This window comes from Manacus vitellinus, unplaced genomic scaffold (assembly GCF_001715985.3).
Source record: "Manacus vitellinus isolate BGI_N305 unplaced genomic scaffold, ASM171598v3 scaffold_15_pilon, whole genome shotgun sequence".
NCBI lineage: Eukaryota > Metazoa > Chordata > Aves > Passeriformes > Pipridae > Manacus > Manacus vitellinus.
Window position 1 is genome coordinate 8,244,653 of NW_021939122.1, and position 18,967 is coordinate 8,263,619.

At 36.8% G+C, this 18,967-nt stretch overlaps 1 protein-coding gene across 4 annotated transcripts in view; it reads right to left on the reverse strand.

Annotated features, from left to right (window-relative positions):
* The window catches only part of PLCE1 (phospholipase C epsilon 1), a 147,887-nt gene that overhangs the window by 25,719 nt on the left and 103,201 nt on the right, over window positions 1-18,967 (reverse strand). For 2 of the 4 annotated variants that reach the window (XM_018069159.3, XM_018069158.3), the window contains exons 6-17: window positions 17,361-17,619; window positions 16,692-16,900; window positions 14,128-14,169; window positions 11,880-12,546; window positions 11,194-11,376; window positions 10,190-10,307; window positions 9,658-9,817; window positions 4,373-4,495; window positions 4,151-4,287; window positions 3,012-3,250; window positions 1,950-2,011; window positions 1,634-1,799 (exon numbers count right to left, since the gene is read on the reverse strand). In XM_018069159.3, coding sequence (XP_017924648.2) covers window positions 1,634-1,799; window positions 1,950-2,011; window positions 3,012-3,250; window positions 4,151-4,287; window positions 4,373-4,495; window positions 9,658-9,817; window positions 10,190-10,307; window positions 11,194-11,376; window positions 11,880-12,546; window positions 14,128-14,169; window positions 16,692-16,900; window positions 17,361-17,619 — 2,365 coding nt within the window. The remainder of the gene's footprint in view (window positions 1-1,633; window positions 1,800-1,949; window positions 2,012-3,011; window positions 3,251-4,150; window positions 4,288-4,372; window positions 4,496-9,657; window positions 9,818-10,189; window positions 10,308-11,193; window positions 11,377-11,879; window positions 12,547-14,127; window positions 14,170-16,691; window positions 16,901-17,360; window positions 17,620-18,967) is intronic. The other 2 variants (XM_018069161.3, XM_018069160.3) reach the window with 1 other exon arrangement.

Sequence of the window (18,967 nt, forward strand, 5' to 3'; positions counted from 1 at the left end):
CCCACAGGAGCTACCCGCATTCCCTAAGTGAAATCCTCATTTACCATTGAAAAAGAAAGGGAAAATTAAGAAAGCATGTATGTTCTTAGGAGAGTTACCATAAAGCTTTGAAATTCATGGTATCTTACAGAACACAGGGAATCTGTTTGCAGAAGGTGGTTCCTAATGTATAGCTTAATTTTCTGAGGGAGAGAAACATTTCTATATTTCTCCCTGAAAAAGCAGCTACAAGGCAACATGGCAATTTATTCCAGGTTGCTCCCATGACAGCTTATGGGGATAGTTCCAGTTTGTTTGCTGGTTCTTTTTGTTATTGTTAGTTTTATAAACAGAAGATTGTCTGAAAATGGTGTCTGAAGAAACAACTTCTATGAATATAGTTAGAATGGAAATGTGCCAGGCCATCTTAATCAATTATATTAGGCTAATTTACATCCATTTTTCATTTATTCATTTATTTATTTTAGAAAGCCCTACTTGCTAGAAAACCACTGAAGGAAGCAAAGAGGAAGGATGAAGGGAAAGATAAGCTAGCCCATCTGGTGACAGCCCAGCTTCTTACTGCTATCAGTATTTAGCATGCCTGTCATCTGTACCACAATTAAATATTTTACCGAATAGAAAGACCTCAACAGTCAAACCCATTTCCAGCAAAAACATTCAGGAACAAAGAACAAGTTATTCCTCCTACTCAAAACCTGAATAATTTGATTTCAGACAGTTGTGTCCATAGCTGGCACACCATCACTTCTGTGAGAGCCAGCCACACCGAGCCAGAACAAAGTGTCCCTTCAGCTGGTGACTTGAGGGACAGGGAGAAGCTTTTCTGAATCATGCAAATTTTGAAGGCAGCCGAGCCCTATCTCACTTCCCATCTATTACCAACACAATACTCACATCACCAGGTACTGCTACTACAGGAACCTCTGCAATTGCATTATTCAGTGTGATCATGTTACTCAGGATTTCCTAACACAGCCTCATCCCTCTGTCTTATAACCCCAGGTGAAGGAGCACACGGGACACCAGATGAGCCCTTCTCAATGATGAGTCATTAACATTTAAAGTAATGAAAACACTACTGACAGGAAGTTCGATGCTTTCTCTAGCATTTCGTAAATACAGACATGAAAAAATATATATACAAACAAACACAGAACCAAAAGTCCTAGGGAGAAATTGTTTTGTTCCTGCTCACTGCCAGTAAGGCATAAAGTCTAAAAACCTGTAGAATATTCCTAGAAGTAATGTTTTTAGAAGTTATAGTTCCATTTGAAATTTGTCTTAGCAGTGCAATGTACAGTATTTCAGTAGTGTTTTTGACATCTGAATGAACTAAAATATTAGATCAGTCTTTCCTGTGGGAAAGTCTAATTTTAGTAGGTTGGGTCAGACCGACTGGTGTCTAAATGCTATGAATCTCAAACTAAACCCATTTTTTTTGCCTTAGAAAAGGCATTTGAGCACAACTGTGCTTACAGGCAGCTTTCCCACACATCATGTTTTCCAACATTTTGCAAGCAGAGGTTTAGGACATCTAGATTTTCAAAGCAAAAAGGTCATGTTTCTGCAACTTGCCAGTAAAACAAACAAGTTCATGTTGAAAGCTGCACAGTGATCCAATCCTGCATACCTGGCTGTAGAGCTCTACTGAGGACTCCCCTTTAAGCTGATGGCCAGTAAGGTAAGTGTTGTGTGAAGATTCTATGTAGTAATAGGAGAGAGGAAAGTTCAAGTCCTCAGCATTCTCCTGTGATTCATCATTTTTGGAGGCAAAGTTGTCTTTATCCATCAAAAATCTAGAAGTGAGAAGATGTGAGGAAATTTTATGCTGTGCTTAGCATTTTGTGACTGTCATACAAACATCAATACCCTAGTATCATCTTGAAAGATATATATATAGATAGAGATATAGATACAGATACATAAATTAACACATACGTAATTACCTTGCAAATCCTTCAAAAGATAACAGCCCTTGCTGGCACATATTCACACTGGGTTCAAATTTCTATGAGGAGGAAGAAATTTAAGAGATACATCATAACAATTCTTAGAAATATGTCTTTGTCATGTTTTCATAGTGTAGTCTGCTCATAGCACTCACCAGTAAGTATGTAAAACCAGTCTTTTTGTGGATAATTATGTGCCTGCAAACTGTGTTTTACAAATCACTAAACAAATATACTGAACTCATAATTGTAAGTCATAGAATCATTCAGGTTGGAAAGGATGTTGGGAGGTCATCTAATCCAACCTCCTGCTGAAAGCAGAATCAGTACTTAAGCTGAAATTAAGAAGGGTCTGTGATCCCATTCCTATCTACTATGCTTAAACACAACATACCACCATTTCAAATTAAAGAGACTTGTAGTAGTCTAACTTGATGTTTCTTTAGAATTTCTGGCTTTTAAACTTTGCAGTTTTATATTACATGTTGATAGTTGAAAGCTACAGTTTTCAGCCTTTGTTAACTGCCAAGTGGAGGGTTAATCTCGAATCATATTAATTATGCATGTCTAGAGGAATAAAAAATTTTCTATACACTTTCTAAAATTTTCAGCAATTGTACAAAAGGGAATAAAATGTCCATGTTTGCTCTGGAAATTTTTTTATAAAAAAATAAAATCATGTGGAAATGGTGCTTTTTTAAGTTCCAAATTAGGGTTAAGCTCAATCAAATGTGGTCACAGACAAGGAGAAAACAATGAACTGTCACAAATACTTTTCCCAAGTGATGACATCCCTTCCCTGCTAAAGCACACATAGCCAATAGAACTCTTTATTTGCATGATTTTAAAATGAATTTATTTATGGACATCCATAAAATTTTCTAGCCCAAAATAAAGATAGTATTAAACTTCACACTCAAGTAAATGGTAGTGACAATATCAGTGTGAAAGGAGGTATCCACGCAGATGCTATTCTGACTGGCAGACAATGGTAGTGGGGAAAATGGAAGTAACAGGATTTCAAGTAAAAAGAAATTACAAGATATTTGTATTACAGACCTGTATAATACTGAGAATTTCATCGTAGGTACAGTGTTCTCCTTGGCAATTCACTAGGAAGTCGTTTAGCTGCTGGATTCCCACTCCAAATATTCCCAGCGATGTGCTTTCAACTCCAGTACCATTGGTAACAATGCTGGCAGCAGCAATAGCATCAGATATTTGCCTCTGGTTGTCTGATAGCTGCTGCCTGCTCTTAATGAACAAACCAAGGTCTGAAACATTTCTAGTCAACAAATCTTGAAAGAAAAATAAGAGAACATAATTAAAAGCCAAATAATTATGTGTATTATATAGACTGTATAGAATATAATGCAATATACAATGTGCACGAGTATCTGACTGAATATTTTAGTAAATGAATAGTAAATTAGAACAAACTCATCTTGTTTTTATTCATTAACAAAAGAACAAGAGTCCATGGGAGCAGACTGTAAGTGTTCAATTATTATGAACAAAATCCTGGAACCTTGAACACACAGTCTCTCACACAGTCACCCAGGGTTCTCCTGCTTCCCCTCACCACCACGAACAGCCCCAAAGCCTTTCCTCAACTGTGTGCAACCCCATACCCTTCCTGTTCAATCACTGTTTATCTTCTTCCAGTCCCCTATGCCAATTGTTCTGCACCCTCCCCACAAGATGCTTGGCAGAAAGAGTGTTTTCTTTAAATGTGGCCAAAGTTCAGACTGAGATTATGGTAACTGGGGAATGTAAAGAGGGACAGAGGCTTCCTTCCCCTTATCCCACATAAAGCAGATCCACTAGGAAATCAGATAAGGAAAAAACAGCCAAATGAGACACAGGACACAGCTTCTTCATTTCTACTCCCTACTTTTGCTTAGTGTTTTAGCCCTTCCAGAGCTCCTGCAATCTCTACAGATCCTTGAGCTCAGCCACTCAGCAATAAGTTTTATGCCTCTGCTATTATTGGTTACAAATATATTTGGCTAATGGAAGCCAGAATACTTTTCCTTCCCTTCATTTCTGTCTTACATCCTGCTTAGCAAAGGCATGGCAACAGTCCTCTACTTAAACTTATAACTGATGGTTCTTTTTGAGACTGAGACACTTTTTATTAAGGCCAATAACCGAAGTTGCTCAGCAGTCTAACAGCTCAATTTTCCTCTTTAACAAACCTAAATCAGGCTGGAATCCACTGCTGTTTTCATCAATTTTCAAATTAGTATAAAGTGGAGCAGGGTCTAAGCCGGATCGGTTGCAAGGCACAGCATAGATATCGAAAAGGTCTTTCAGATCCTTGCGGCTACGGACGCTGCAAAAAGAGTAGGAAAGTTCAATTTTTGCTCTTTTATAAACTTGGATGAATGAAATCAGTACAAAATAAAGATATATTTTACCTGAAAGATTTGAAGAGCTCTACAAATTCCACAAAAGTCATGTTACTATCAGACACCATGAAGTTCTGAAACCCCTTCATTCCTCCTTTAACGCGGCCATGCCAGCTACTGCTGCTCCACGTGCTAAATCAGAAAAAGACTGCTGTAGTTTGGGTACACTAAACTTCTTTTTATTGAAACATTTTGCATTACTGTAGTAATAGTTTATTTGTGCTCTCCTTAATGCATTTATTACCAATATCTGGAAGAAGCAAAAAAAGCAGTATCTTATAAGATGCATAATGACGGTTTGTACCTTCTTGTTTTACAGCAGCTACACTTTTCCCTCAAGACAACTGTAAACTTTGCCAGAATAAATAATGTATATGCATGGTATTTAAAGCTTTCATGTGCAAAACAGCCTGATGCATATGGCACAAATGAAAGCACTCTTGTTTTGCCTTTGAAGAAAACAATGCCATTATTCTTGTAATGCAGGCTCTTTATGAAGTTCATTAAAGATTTGCCATGGAAAAAATAAAATGGAAGCAGAATTCCTTAAAGTTCTGTTGTCAAAATAAAATGCTAATATTCTGACTGGATACAGAGGAAAACCAAATATTTTCCTTATGCACCTGGGGTTTCTTATATCTGGGAGCATTGAAGGTGAAGATTTTAAGAAGCATAACCCTTCCCCTTTCCTGGCATTCAACTCTCATTGTTCCCCAGCCCACGGGTTTTCTAGGATGCTTCCCAAGAATGGTTGGGTTGTCATCAGATACCTCAAAGACAGGTCAAACCACAGTTCTCTTCTTCTTCTGTTAAGATCAGACACTAGCCCCTGGAGGGCTACTGTCCATTAGAACCAAATGAGGTTCTAATGATTTCCTCCTTTCAGCTTTGTGGACTGAAGGAAGGAAAGCAAACTGGAATTTCTTGAGAGAAAAGGCAAAAAATGATCACGGAAACAACTAGCTGTTTGGTGCTATTTATTTTAATTGATTTGAGTAATACCAATACCAAGAGTAATAATTGTCTGTAACTGCAATCATTACTCTAAGCTGTGCAGATGAATAAAGTTTTTGAAATAGAACCAGTACATTTCCAAAAGTGACTTCCCGAAATCTTCAGCCTACTACAGATTTACACTTGTAAGTGTAGTTAGGCCCCCACTTGAGAAGCATGAACAAGTCCTCAGTGAATTACATGTAGTAATTTGCAATGAGGGGCTGAGCTCTTGAGCCCCCTCCTGGGCCTAAACAGCAATGAACACACCCTGCAGGAATGGAGTCTGCCAGCACCACCATCCTGAAAAGGGAGGGATCTAAGCAAACAGCTGTCTGCTTTAAACCATAACTGCAGAAGTTGCAGTATTTGTTTCAAAATATCAGACTAGGCAACCGTGTGTCAGACTTAATTGCTCTGTAATGTTATACACAAATCCATTAATCTATGAATTCTGCCATCAGGTTCAGTACAAATAGTTCCAACAGCTGTGATGGAAAAACAGGACCAGCTTGTTGTCCAGTGTTCCTGAAGACATGCCTGCAAGCAGGTGACTTTTTACCCAAATATGCTAGATCAGAATCCTCAATTTACTCCTGGGCTGGGATGAATGCATATAATTGAAAACAGAATGTGACTTAGAAGTAGAAAAAAATACCATCTACTTTAGTTGATAACATTCAATTTGTTTGACATCGTTATGGCATGTACTGACATACTGCATATAACTTTTTTTTGACTAAATAATTCCTAACATTTTTATGAGACAAGAAAAATAAACCACGATGAGGAAAGTTTCTAGACTCCAGAAAACAGACTGGATCTGTAGAGCACCAAATGGAAGACCAACATCAGAAGAAAATGTTCAACATTTTCCTAGATCTGATCACTAAAGACTGTCTTCCAGAGTCATTCCATGGGTAATACAGGTTGTTAAAAAAAAAAGCCAAAAACCCCAAGAAAACCTCACCATCACCAACAACCAAAACTGCAATTAGTAGCAGTCTGGATTACACCTGTATACAGTTAATGAGAGAGGCAGTTTATTCTCTGTTCACAAAAAAAGCCCACTTCTCTAGTTTTCCATATCCTGTGGTCCATTTTCCAGCGGCCTTATCACCCTCTTTCCTGATTCCTCCACCTTACAGGTGGCACTAGGTTTCCAAAGACCTTGGAAATTTGTCATATGCACATCTGCTTTGAAAGAATGACAAAACCAGCTGCAGGCTACCTGTGTTCAGAAATCATCTGGACATTTGGATTGTACAAGGATTTATCTGAATGTAAATTATTTGTAAGGACATCAGGAATATCAAGGTTATGAGTTATATATGGAAAAATACCATTTTTCACTCTGTACCCATAAGAATTACTATTATTTAAAATGTACAATAAAGATATCCAGGTCCTCCTCTTTTTCAACTTTTATCATTATATTTAGAAATATTTTTCCACTTTAAAAAATGTTATTTTATTTAGCACTTCTCATTTAGTGGAGATGTTCTAATTCACTGCTAAGGTAAAATGATGCACATACTATATGGCAAGAGAAAAAGAACTAGAATTCTCTCTTGCTGCCCTCCTGCTACACTGCAGGACCTAGCAATCACTTGTCACCAGCTCAGCTTTCTGTGCTGCTGGTGGGACCCTCTGCCCACTGCTCTCCTAAGCTCCAGGTTCTGTGAGGGATTGTGCACGCACCTAATGTGCACAACCAGCTCATGTCCAACACTGCCTCCAACTACAAAGCCTTATCAGTGTTTGAGTCTAAATCCAGATGCTAATCTGAATTACTAAACTCTGCTCATCTCCTCATTAGCTGTCATCTGTGCAGTGCTTATACAAATGTGTATAAGCACTCCCAGCGGATCCGGTTTTTCCTAGGTTATTTCATTATCTAGGTCATTCAAACTTTCTGTTACTTTGGAAAACGGATACTTCATTTTATCTTAATTTATAATGATACTGGCAAAACCTGTAGGGTATAACTAAGTATATAACTTGACTGCAGGATAACAACAAAAATAGAGCAAAAGAGAAACAAAAAATGGCTGTGTTCAGCCTGTGTGGGTTCCCAAACTTACTTTGCTTGCATATCACCAGGGTTAAGGGCAGCAGCTTCAAGTAAAAACATTGTGCTGCTCACAGTCTTCATGTACCACAGCTTGTGAACCACTGCCCCAGTCTGCTCCTCCCTCACTTCTACCTGTGCTGCCACAGACAGCCATCCTGCCACTGTTTCATGTTTGGTGTGTTTTATATCTGAAACGGCTGAAATAAGCTATGGCATGTTATTGCCTGACAGATTGCCATATATTTAATGCAACATAAAGCAATAGGACATGCCATGACCGTGGGTGGATTGCCTGAAGGTACAAACCTTACTGTGTCCTCCAAGACAGTTTGATGGTTTGAGTCTGAGTAAGCTCTTCATCCAGACATCTAATTACAGAAGTCTCTGGAGCACCTATTCCCAGAAGAGCACCTAAATTCTATATTGGAGGCAACCAGCTGGTTTACTATAAAAGATATCCCAGGAGTGAAGTAATACACATATAAGGTGGAAGATTACAAGACTTTGCAGGAAAGCAGAGAGTCGATTATTTGATAACTTGGACTCACTGATAACAGTTGAGGCACATGTGAAGTGTCCACACACATGAAAACTGGCAAGCACAATTCAGACCTAGCAAGGGTCCACAGACTAAATAACAACAATAAAACTCTCTCCAGTGCTCCAAATCTCTTAATGGCTCACAAAAATTAGGTCAGGTAATGGGTAAAACATATAAGTCTGATCTGAGAAGATTTCCTCGGGACAGCTGAAACAGCCATATAGCTGCATCCCCAGCAAATTTTAGCAAGAAGGGTCATAGCAAGTTTAAGCAAGAAGTGTCACAGTAAATTTAGGAGTGCTCTACCAAGGGATGTATGGAGTTGCTGGGGAAACTTTGCCAGGGAAAACCTGTGATAACTTGGGGAGGCCCACAGTGCTAAGCTATGAAGGGATCTGTACAGAAACCCAGGACTGAGAGGATTTAAAAGAACATTAGCTGTCCTTCCCCGGGGAATGCGAGTTCCCCGTTGAGCCTTTTAATCTCTTTTAGAGAACAACAAGCATTTTGGCATAAAAGTAAAAAAGCAGATTTGCAAAACACAGAAGCATTTTCCAGAGGTGGTAAAGCAGTATTTCTTCAGTTTAATGTAAAAGAAATCTGTTCTAATACTCAAAAAAAAAAAAAAGATAAAAGCTTAGAGAAACGAATCCAAGTTTGTGAATGATAGCAAGGAACAAAAAGTAAAAAACACGGTAAGTATCTCAGAAAGCAGTGTTAAGCAGAGTTAAGCCAACCACATCTGTCCACACGTGGCTCTACTACTCACGCCTGTTGCTAAATCCAACTATTTAAGTATAAATAAAATTGCCAGGAAATACACAACAGGAACCATTCCACAAGACACATCTCTTCAAAAGTAATGTTATACCAACACCAGTAATCTCTTTCATTTTTTACTATTGCTCTTGTGGAACCCCCAAGATTCATACTCATAACCATATTTCAGTATTCATTCTCTTAAAAGGTACTGGAAAGCCTCTGTTTAGAATGTCTTCTTGTATGTTATAAAGTACCATCCACATCCCTGACATATTATGGTTGTTATATTATTACTGTAATCACTACCATCACCACCATTACTATTTATACAATTAATACAGTAGTGCCCTATACCACTGCACATAACATAATGAACTTTTACACTACCTAAGTGACATAAAAAGGATGAATGTTCAAGGAAAAGAGAAAGATTTCAATACGTTCCTCTGATTCCCAAGACAATACTGCAATCACCACCAGAAACGTCAGCAAAAGTTATTATTCCCCCAGGTAGAAATGAATTGTGTTGAGAAACCTCAGAGCTTCAGTTCACACATCTATAACATTGCTGTTGATTTGCATTATGAAGATGTCTATAACTATGTTTCGGAGAAGATCTGGAGAAAGAGTTAAACTCCACATTTGTGTAGTTTTGGAACAGCATTCCAATCTGCTTCTGTAACAGACATAAACTCAAGCATGCTGCTCGGGGACTTGCTACAAAGGCATCCTCAGGTTCATGGTATTTCAGTTTAAATGTCCTGTGTTGTCCTACAATGTGTTTTAGATGTCTACAAAAAGGTTAATGGCATTTCTGGCATTGTTTTTGTCAGATTTTGCTAGTTTGGCACAAAACCCACATTTGATGATAAGTAGCAGTAGCTTCTTTTCTTTTTAAATCAAAGCATTGATTTAAATCCTTACCTAGACTGACTCTTGCTTGAAGATATTACAGGAGAGGAGACTGGTCTTGCTGGTGAAGGTGATGTAGTTCCTAAGTTTGGAGACCCGGATGCTGTCAGAGAGTGAGCTCTTCTTGATGGTAGGTTGTTAGATGGAGAAGCATTAATAATAATGTTTTGATCTATGGAGAAAACAGAAGTTTTCATCACAATTACATCTGGTCTAATAAAAATGTTTTTGTCCAATTCATTAACACAGAGTAGGACACTAACAGCATTCTAGATTTGTCCCAAAACAGCCAAAAAAGTCCAAACTGAACAACACTTACAGACATATTTCATCTTAATGGAAAGAGAGTGCTACTGAAACTAAATGAAAGAACAATTGTTAACAACTACAGAAATTAATTTAAAAGCTTACAGGCTTTGGAGTTTCAACTGCAAAAGTAGGTTTATACAATAAATCTATTTTTAACATGCCAAAAAAATGTCTGCATAAAAAGACTTTGAGCAAAAACCTGATGGACTTTTAAGTACTGAAGCAATATATCTACCTGGTTCTTCTTGTTCATCAATATCTTGAGGATCTGAGCCACTTCTATTACGATATTCCTTACAGCTTTTTGCCTTCCGTGTTGCCATTTCATCATCAGTGGCCTCTCCACTTTCACCCTGGAAATAATGAGCACCATAATAAACATCCCAAACCCACTACTATTTCCATTCTTTGTCAGTTCAACCTGTAACAAAACCATGAGGCAAATCAGCTATTCCTTATGAAACAGACTCCTGTAAGACCAATACCAGTAGAAAAGAGACAACTTAAATAGGATAGATAGTGAAATGTGGGACCACTGGCTGTTACCTCAGTTTGACATCACACAGAAGATGACAATGATTGAATCTCTCTAAAATGTTTCAGCTGGTTTTACACTATTTCACTGGTGCACAGGAGCCCTAATAAAGAGGATGGCTCTTCCCATTTAAGGATCTTCCCTGCCTGCCCACTAGAAGAACATGTGGGTAGTGCAGAGCTGCTAATTCCTGCATTATCCTCTCTCCTGCCTATTGCTGAAAGCAGCTGAGTCCAGGAAAAAAGAGAAGACTACCAGACTAGGTCATGTTTCTGTCACCCACGAGACAAAACTGCATGCTAACATGAGATGGAATAACTGTGGTAATATTTCTGGAAATATGAAAATAAAAACGATTTTAAAAAGTGACATCGGCCTCCAGATGTCACTTTGCATGCTAATATTTTTATTATTACCAATATTTTACCTTTATACTGAGGCAGTATCTAAAGGTTGCAAGATGATTCTGTCCCCTTCTGCTAGCCCCAGCACCTACACATCCCAAGAATGCTTCAAGCATGAGAAAAGAAACCAAAACTATTGGAAAACAATAACCACAAAATCTGAAACCGCAATAAACGGTTTTAAAATTATCATCTAACTTTTTTCCTCTGGTTCAGAACACAGTTTGCTACACAGTAACTACAAAAAGGAAACAAATCAGCCAGTAAGCAACTAAATACACAAATAACAAAATATTCTACCCTTATGAGTACTTTCTTCTTTTTCTTAGCTGTGCTTATTCCCAGAGTGTTGTTTCTCTGTACATTAGGTTTCTCAGTGCTTTTGGTGAGAGATCCCGTGCTTGTGTTTCTTGCACTCCATCGTCTGCCTCCAAACAATTCAACAGCCTGAGCCAAAGTTGGGCCTTCAAACCTTCCATCCTCCTACAAAAATTCTCAGTGTTAACAAAACAAGGAGAATAAGAACAGACACATTTTTTAAAGCAATAATACAGACATCTCTGAAGAACCAGTGAAAGACAAAACATCAAGAGGAGGCAATTTTTAATTACTGCATGAATACCAAAGGGCTATTTTGTTTGCTGTTTTGTGGGGGGTTTTTGGCCCTAACTCTAATCGCTCAGTATTTCAGCTTTCTTTTCAAGTACTGTCATTGCTTTTTCTATAATAAAATACTTATTCCAAAACTCCAAACATATAAAGAGTATTATAAGAAAAAAAAAAATTAACCTCAAGTATTCAAAACTTGTAAGGTTTGACATAACATTGTTTGGAGAATCAGATCTTATTGACTTAAAGAGTGTTACAAAGTTGGAGATCTGGTGCTCATCTTTAATTGAACCCTACTTACAACAGAAACTAATTGGATTACATTAAGTTGTTGATATCTTTGAAATTTTCTTATACAGAATCACAGCATCTTTTACCTGGTAAAGGCTGACATACTGTTTCCGTAGCCACTGTAGTCTTTGATCAGGGAATTTCCTCATTTTTCTTACAGCTTTAGTCAATTCCAGCAATCCATCATACAGCATTCTGGCAGTATATTTTGGAGCAACAAAGTGCAGCAACTTATTGTCAGTAGTCTGAAGTCCATAAAGTAGTGTTATACCATTTTCTTCAAGGGACATATTACACAGTTTATTTTGAACACACACAGTGTGCATATCAATGCCCGAGTGTCCCATATATACAGCCTTGGCTGAAAACAAGTCCAAAAAACCTTCCACCAGTCCAGTATTACCAAGAAACTGGTATTTACCAAGCTCAGCAGTATTACCCAGCACACTCAGTTTTGCCTTAGCATTTGCAGGGCAAACTGTTGTGGGTTTTGTCCAAGTCAAAGTACTATTGTCAGGCTGAAGCTGAAGAAAGCACCGTGCTGAGAGATGTGTCTCTTGGTCATAATGAATGACGGTTGCCCCTTGTTGCATGAACTGATGGACATCAGCCCTGATAGACAACACGTACCAGGGAATGAGTTCTATCCCATGGCAGAAAGCCTTTTGTTGCTCTTCTGTTGAATTTGTGTCCCATTCCTTCAACTGCTCAAATATGTCACTTTCAGAATCTGAAAGGTCTCCAATTATAAATCTGCATGTGAGCAAAGACGAGAGATTTATATTTAATGATACATGTGCTGATTTATACTATGATTGATGAATACTTTTTCTGCTGTGGTTTAAATAAATAGAACATTATCATCACTATAATTGCAACTTACAGGAACTTCTGTAGCTTTTATAATACTACAATTTATGTTATTGAAATTCTGAATTAATAGATGCTGTAACAATATAATTACATTTTCTTAGAACTTTCCAAACTTCGCATTAACAATAGAGATGTCTGATTGGTTCTTAAAGTCGAGTGATTACAGTTTTTAAATTCACAGCATAATATTGCTTCAGTTGATATATAAGGTACCATATGTGAAAACTGTTAGCAGGATCTACTGGATTGAAGACAAGACTTCTAATCTCTGTTCTATTACTGATTTAAGGTGCAGACCTTTCACATTATATAATACTCTGATTAACATTAGTAAAATAGTGGTTAAAATACACACTTTCCTTATAAGAATGCAGGAAGAATTTTGTCAGATATTTTCCACCAGAAAATTTAATTTTAGTTAACAAAAATATTAACATAAAACTTGTATGCAGCAACTGAAATGTTTGAAATATTTTGCCATAATTAGAAACAGCAGATACAGAGCAGCAATACTGAATCAACAGAAAGAGGCAGTTTAAATAAAATGCCTTCCCTGAAGAAGCTTCTAACATGTATGAGTGAATAAATGTTCAATATTTTGATACTTCTTCAGTGAACATAAAAAAAGAAAAAACTGTTCTGTGCACAACAGAACTAATGAAGCACATTTTCCTAAGGATATCCAGCCAATAAAATACAAACCATCTTCCTCTACATATCCTTCAAGACATCTTGTCCTAATACCCTCTGTGCTTCCCCTTCATATTCCTACAGTACTCTCAGTTCCTGCCCCAGTCCTACCAACTGAGCAGAACATGATTCATGCTGTGAGTCAGAACGAGTCACATACTCTATCTCCCAGTGCTAAACTGTACAGATGACCATTAGTTTTCCCTAAAACTCTTCTTTACCTGGGCCACAAATTAATTTATGAATTGGTGAGGTCTCCAACTCTTCGCCAAATTTATAAAAAAGTGGCCAATAGGCTGAGGATTTATTGCTTGTGGTGAGGGGACTGACAGCGTAACTATTTTCTTTAAGGAATATTTCTAAAAATAAAGGCCACACATTGTAACTGAGCTGATATAAATTGTCTTACAGACACATGTAAATTGAAATATTTACCTGTATTATACAAGATTAACATTTTAAAATTAAACAAACAACTGAAGCAGCTCTTCCTCCTCTATGTCCTCAAAACAACCAAACAAGTCTCTGTAAAAATGCTAGGAAATGTATTCTGAGACAAGGTGTGGATGGCTGAAAGAGCCCAGTACAGCGGGGACAAAAATCATAGAACTTTGTTTCTGCCTTATTTCACATTTAATAGCATGTTGCAGGCCACAGATTAAACTGTAAAGCAGCAGGTGAGCCAGGCACACACACATAACCATGTACAGAAACAGAACTCTGACAGGAGCTGCCAAAAACGACACTGCCACGATTACTGAGAACACTTACAGAACTCGGTTTGAACCAGAGGCTTTCTTTCTATGTGCTGCACTGAGACACAAGGAAATGAAAAGATAAAGAAAACAGTAAGACAGGTTGCAGTTTGAGAGGAGAAAATTGCAGGGTAGGCAAAAAGAAAAAAAATTAGGTTTTCCCCTATTATTTTATAAGTTATTTACTGTAATTAGAAAAGCTTCATCTTAAACATGAAGATGAGATCAGGCTAAGAAAACAATGCATCAAAGTTTAGAGTATCTTAATAGATCAATTGATTAAAAAATCCATAAAAACTGTATTTTAAACCTGGAGGTTTTTTGTATTTTCCTACCTATCTTTATTTATTTGAGAACTGTCAAAATAGAGTTCTCATAAAGATTAATATTTGATATTTATCTGGCATGTACAGAAACTCAGGGTGATTAGATGGGTCACTGGTTACAGAACGATAGAGCTTATTTGTTTACTCAACCAGGAAAGTAATTATACCCATTGCCCACTGATTCTATTAGATGCCTTTCATTTTCTTCAAATCAAATTAACCTACCAGCTTTGGTGTGTTCATGTTCCACAATGCTAATCCAAATCATCAAAAGAAAAACTAATTGAAAATCTTTCTTGCAATTATAAAGTAATAAGGAACATGTTATGCAGTGTATTTTTCTGCCTTTATGACCACACTGTTACAATTATCAGGTAATACATATTCATGATATAAGTTGGATTTTATAACACTGTATGCAAATATGACAGGTCTCACAAGAAAGAGGACTAAATTTCTTACTTAGAACTCTTTATCAGTTTATAGAATTAAAAACAAACCAAAAATCACAGCCTCCATACAAGAAGGACAACAGAACATGGTCCTTCTGCCTCTGCACCGATTTGCTCCTGTGCTTTACCCAGTTCTCTGCATGCCCAGGAAAGAGATGGCAAGTGCATAAGGAATTTCTAGTCTATGAAGTACTTGAGCTAAATCAGTACTTTCACAAGTATTCTCCTACAAGTCATTTTACTGCTAAAATCAGAACTTACTGAATACATTACTAACTGAGTAGTTAGTAGCTCTGAATCAGGAAACATAACTTTAAATATCTGTCTGCAGTTTTGTTCATTTGAATTTTAAACTTTCATTTCAGATTCATATTGGCTTTTTTTTTATTTAATTTCTACTTAGAGTGGAATTTACTAGATTATATTTAAATATAAAGCACAAATAACTAATTTACCAAGAAATTATTTCATAAACACATAAAAAAAAGAACTCAATTTTCTCCATACCGTTCTTTTACATTTAATTTCTATTTTGTTCATCCTAGTGAAATGTTGATTTGCCTAGCTCATTCTCCATTTGAACTGCAATTTGCAAGTTGATTTTGAAGCACATTAATGAACAAAAAATAATGCCTGGAAGAAAGTATTTGGACTGAAGTAAGTTAAGAGATAACATAAATGGACAGAGAAGTGGGTCTGTCTTTCTTGCCTTAATCTACTGCTCCAATTCCCAGAAGCAACTAAAGCCAGATGTGAATAATTCTATTAGAAACCATTCTTTCAGGAAATAATGATTATTTATTTGAAATGAAATTTAGAATTACATGTTAATGAAATAAATGCATTTTAAGCAGGAAGATGGTAGTTGCTTCTCAGGTGGCCATTTATTAGATTTTATGTTTAAGCAGCTGAAATACGTTGGATGGTTCTGAACATATGGATTTCTGACAGACATTATCAATAAAATAACTCCAGGAGTGACTTCAGCAGGTTGTTTTTATGCAAACCCTCGTGTAATTTTACAGTGTTTCGTCTCAGAACAGTACAGTTCTGTTACTTAATTTGATGTTTGTCTAACAGCTACTTAGTTTAAAGCTGACCCACTTATGTCTACATGGGCTTTGCAATCAGACTTCATTGCAAAGCAAGATTCTAGAAGATCATGGGATGTCTTAAACTTTGCATTTACCATATATCCTGCTGGTGAATAGTACAGAATATATTAGGTCTTCAAAGTGAAATCAGAGACTACTTTTGACATAGAGTATAATGAAGTAAAATTCTTTGCAAAATAGCAGGACTACAGTGACTTGAGAATTCAAAATGTGTACTCACAAATGTTTTCTTAACAAAATTTAAAAGCCTCAAACTAATATGCCCTTAGAAGAACAGGTCTTTTGAAGGATAATAAATAACCTTTATTTTGAAGGGGGTAGAACACTGCCTGAGCATGTAGAATATTATGTTCTGAGCTCTGATAACAAGTATGTCCTGGTGCTATTCCTGTCACTAGAGATCAAGACTGTAATTGTAACTGTGGATTTTTAAAGTTGTATGTGTAAGATGAAAAGGATTTACTCTTATCATGAAAAGAAGTAATTACATCATGAGGGAAAATATAACTATACAGAGAGTTTCCAAGCAGTTGAGTATCAGATACTTAGAGTAACTGCAGTGGAGAAAAGCTCTGAGTTTGAAGAAGATAAATACAAGGGAGTGTTAAAGCAAGCCTTGGTAAAAGGAAATTAAAAATTAAAACCATGAAATACACATGTGATGATAGTAAATAAAATGAAACCTACTGGTACCGGTTTTTGTCCTTCAAGGAGTTTTTTCTTGAATCGCTCCCTTCACTAACATTATCTTCACCCTCCTCAGATTCCAAACTGCGATTGCAGCTCCGGATAGTTTGAAAGATACTGTTTGTTGTTGATTCTTTTTCTGGATTATTCAAACCATCTTGACCTACTCGTTGCAAGAAATTGTCTTGTCCACTGTAATCTGAAACAAACTAGAGATATCTAAAAGATTAGTATAGTTATGAATAGAATCTTGTGTCATCTACTTCTCACTGTAGAAATTTTTGCAACTAAGAATATTTTAGCACATATTTTCTATTAGCTTCCAACAGGATTCTGTGCCTACCTGCAATCCAAACTAGACCAAATGACTTCACAAATCAAGTAACGTAAATTACAGTAATTCCTGAAAACTTTAAAAAAGCCTCAGTTCTTAATTTTTTCATCTAACATGACCCTTTGCTACTAATATAATTTCTCAGTACTCTGATATTGAACTACATATAAACAACCAAATCTAAATTGCTAAGCATCTATGGGAATTAAATCAAGGTCCATGTAACTGAACAGCCTAGTAACAATCTAGTTTAGAAAATTTTAATCAGATGATGCCTTTGTATAAAGTTACATAAAATAAAGCACTGGATGGCTACAAATCCTTATCTCATTTACCTCTAATGTTTCTTCTTGGGAGTTATATCGTGGACAGAGTCTGATGAGGCTTGATGCTCCATCCAAAACTTCACAAAGCTCCTTTAAAAATACACCACAGAAAGGAACAACTTTACAGCCTGGAATATTGAGTGCTCTGTTGACCACTTTCCTGTACTCAGATGAGGACTCATGTTGTGCCATAGCGTCTTTCAGACTTCGCATGGTTTCAATATCAGACTGGTCCATAAATTGCCACATTTTTAAAACTTTTCTTGATCTATTGCAAAAAGAGATCACAATATTTATTAAAATAATTTAAAACAATTTACCTTCAAGTCCAACACCCACAGCATATATGTATGTAATAAAGGAAACTATCATTGCTCAGAAACGAACGAATGAATGAATGAACAAATGAATGAATTAATGAAATCAAGGTAATTATTTTTAAGATATTTCTGCCCTCAGAACTATTAATGAATAAAGCTAAAAAGGAGACACAAGCAGTCTGATCTACTGGAGTGACATGTCACATTTTAACAAAAGACCAGCTGTATAAGATATACCAGCAGGCCTTCTAACACTTTCATTGTGTCATTGCCTGAAATTTCTAAGGACTTAGAAAGAAATACGAAAAGACTAAGGAAATGACATAAACTGGACTGTTTCTTACAAATTCCTGTAATTATATTATGAACCATCCATAAAGTTAGCAAAAGCTGGTGTTCTTTAATTAAAAGTATTTTTACAAAATTAAATAGGGGGCTTTTTTCTGTTTTGCTCACAAATTATTTATTTTTGTGGAAATAAGGAACTCAGGACCATGTTTCAGGTCTCAGGCACCAGTGCAGAGCTGCAGCTGACAAGAAACTCTGATTTTAAACAGAAATAGTTCCAAGAGCTGCAAGTACCTCTGGCAGTTCTCTCACCATCTGAGCTCTATGTCTGTGCAATTATATGGCCTTTCTGCCCACCTCTGGATTCAGACATACCAAAAGGTCTATAGAAATGCTCACAATAGAATGTCCTTTAACCCCACTTTCTGTCCCTGTCCCATAAACACTGCTAATCAGCACTGGCCTTCCTCTCCTCTCTTTCCCTCGTGTTGTGCAGATGCTTTAGAGATAAAATTAATCCCTTAATTGGCTTTGCATTTTCCCTCATAAATTACACAGCTTGGAGATTGTGGATGTATTCTGCCAAAATGTATTCCCCACGCCTATGAGTGTTTCAAATATGTTTTATATACCAAAAATATAAACATAGTTCGATCAGAGTCCTTACCAAACCACAAAAAACAGCAATGTTTTAGAGCTTTGTTACACAAACACTACATACAAGGAGGGTTAAAACTAAGAGAAGGGAAATCTGATCTTAACTCTTCCACATTCGGTCCCATTTGCTGCCCTGTGAACTGTCAGTCCCAAGGCACTGCTTTCTGGCTCACCCAGCCCTGCACGGTGAATCTGTAATTCCCTAGGGAAGCAAGCAGTGAACTGTCTTTAACCCCCTACACTCTCTTTCTCCTGGAGATACTGCAGGTCCTTCTATATAAGACCACAACAACATGAGATCCCAACATCCCTCTGTATCAGTTAATGGAGGGGTTAAAAACCAGATTTGGT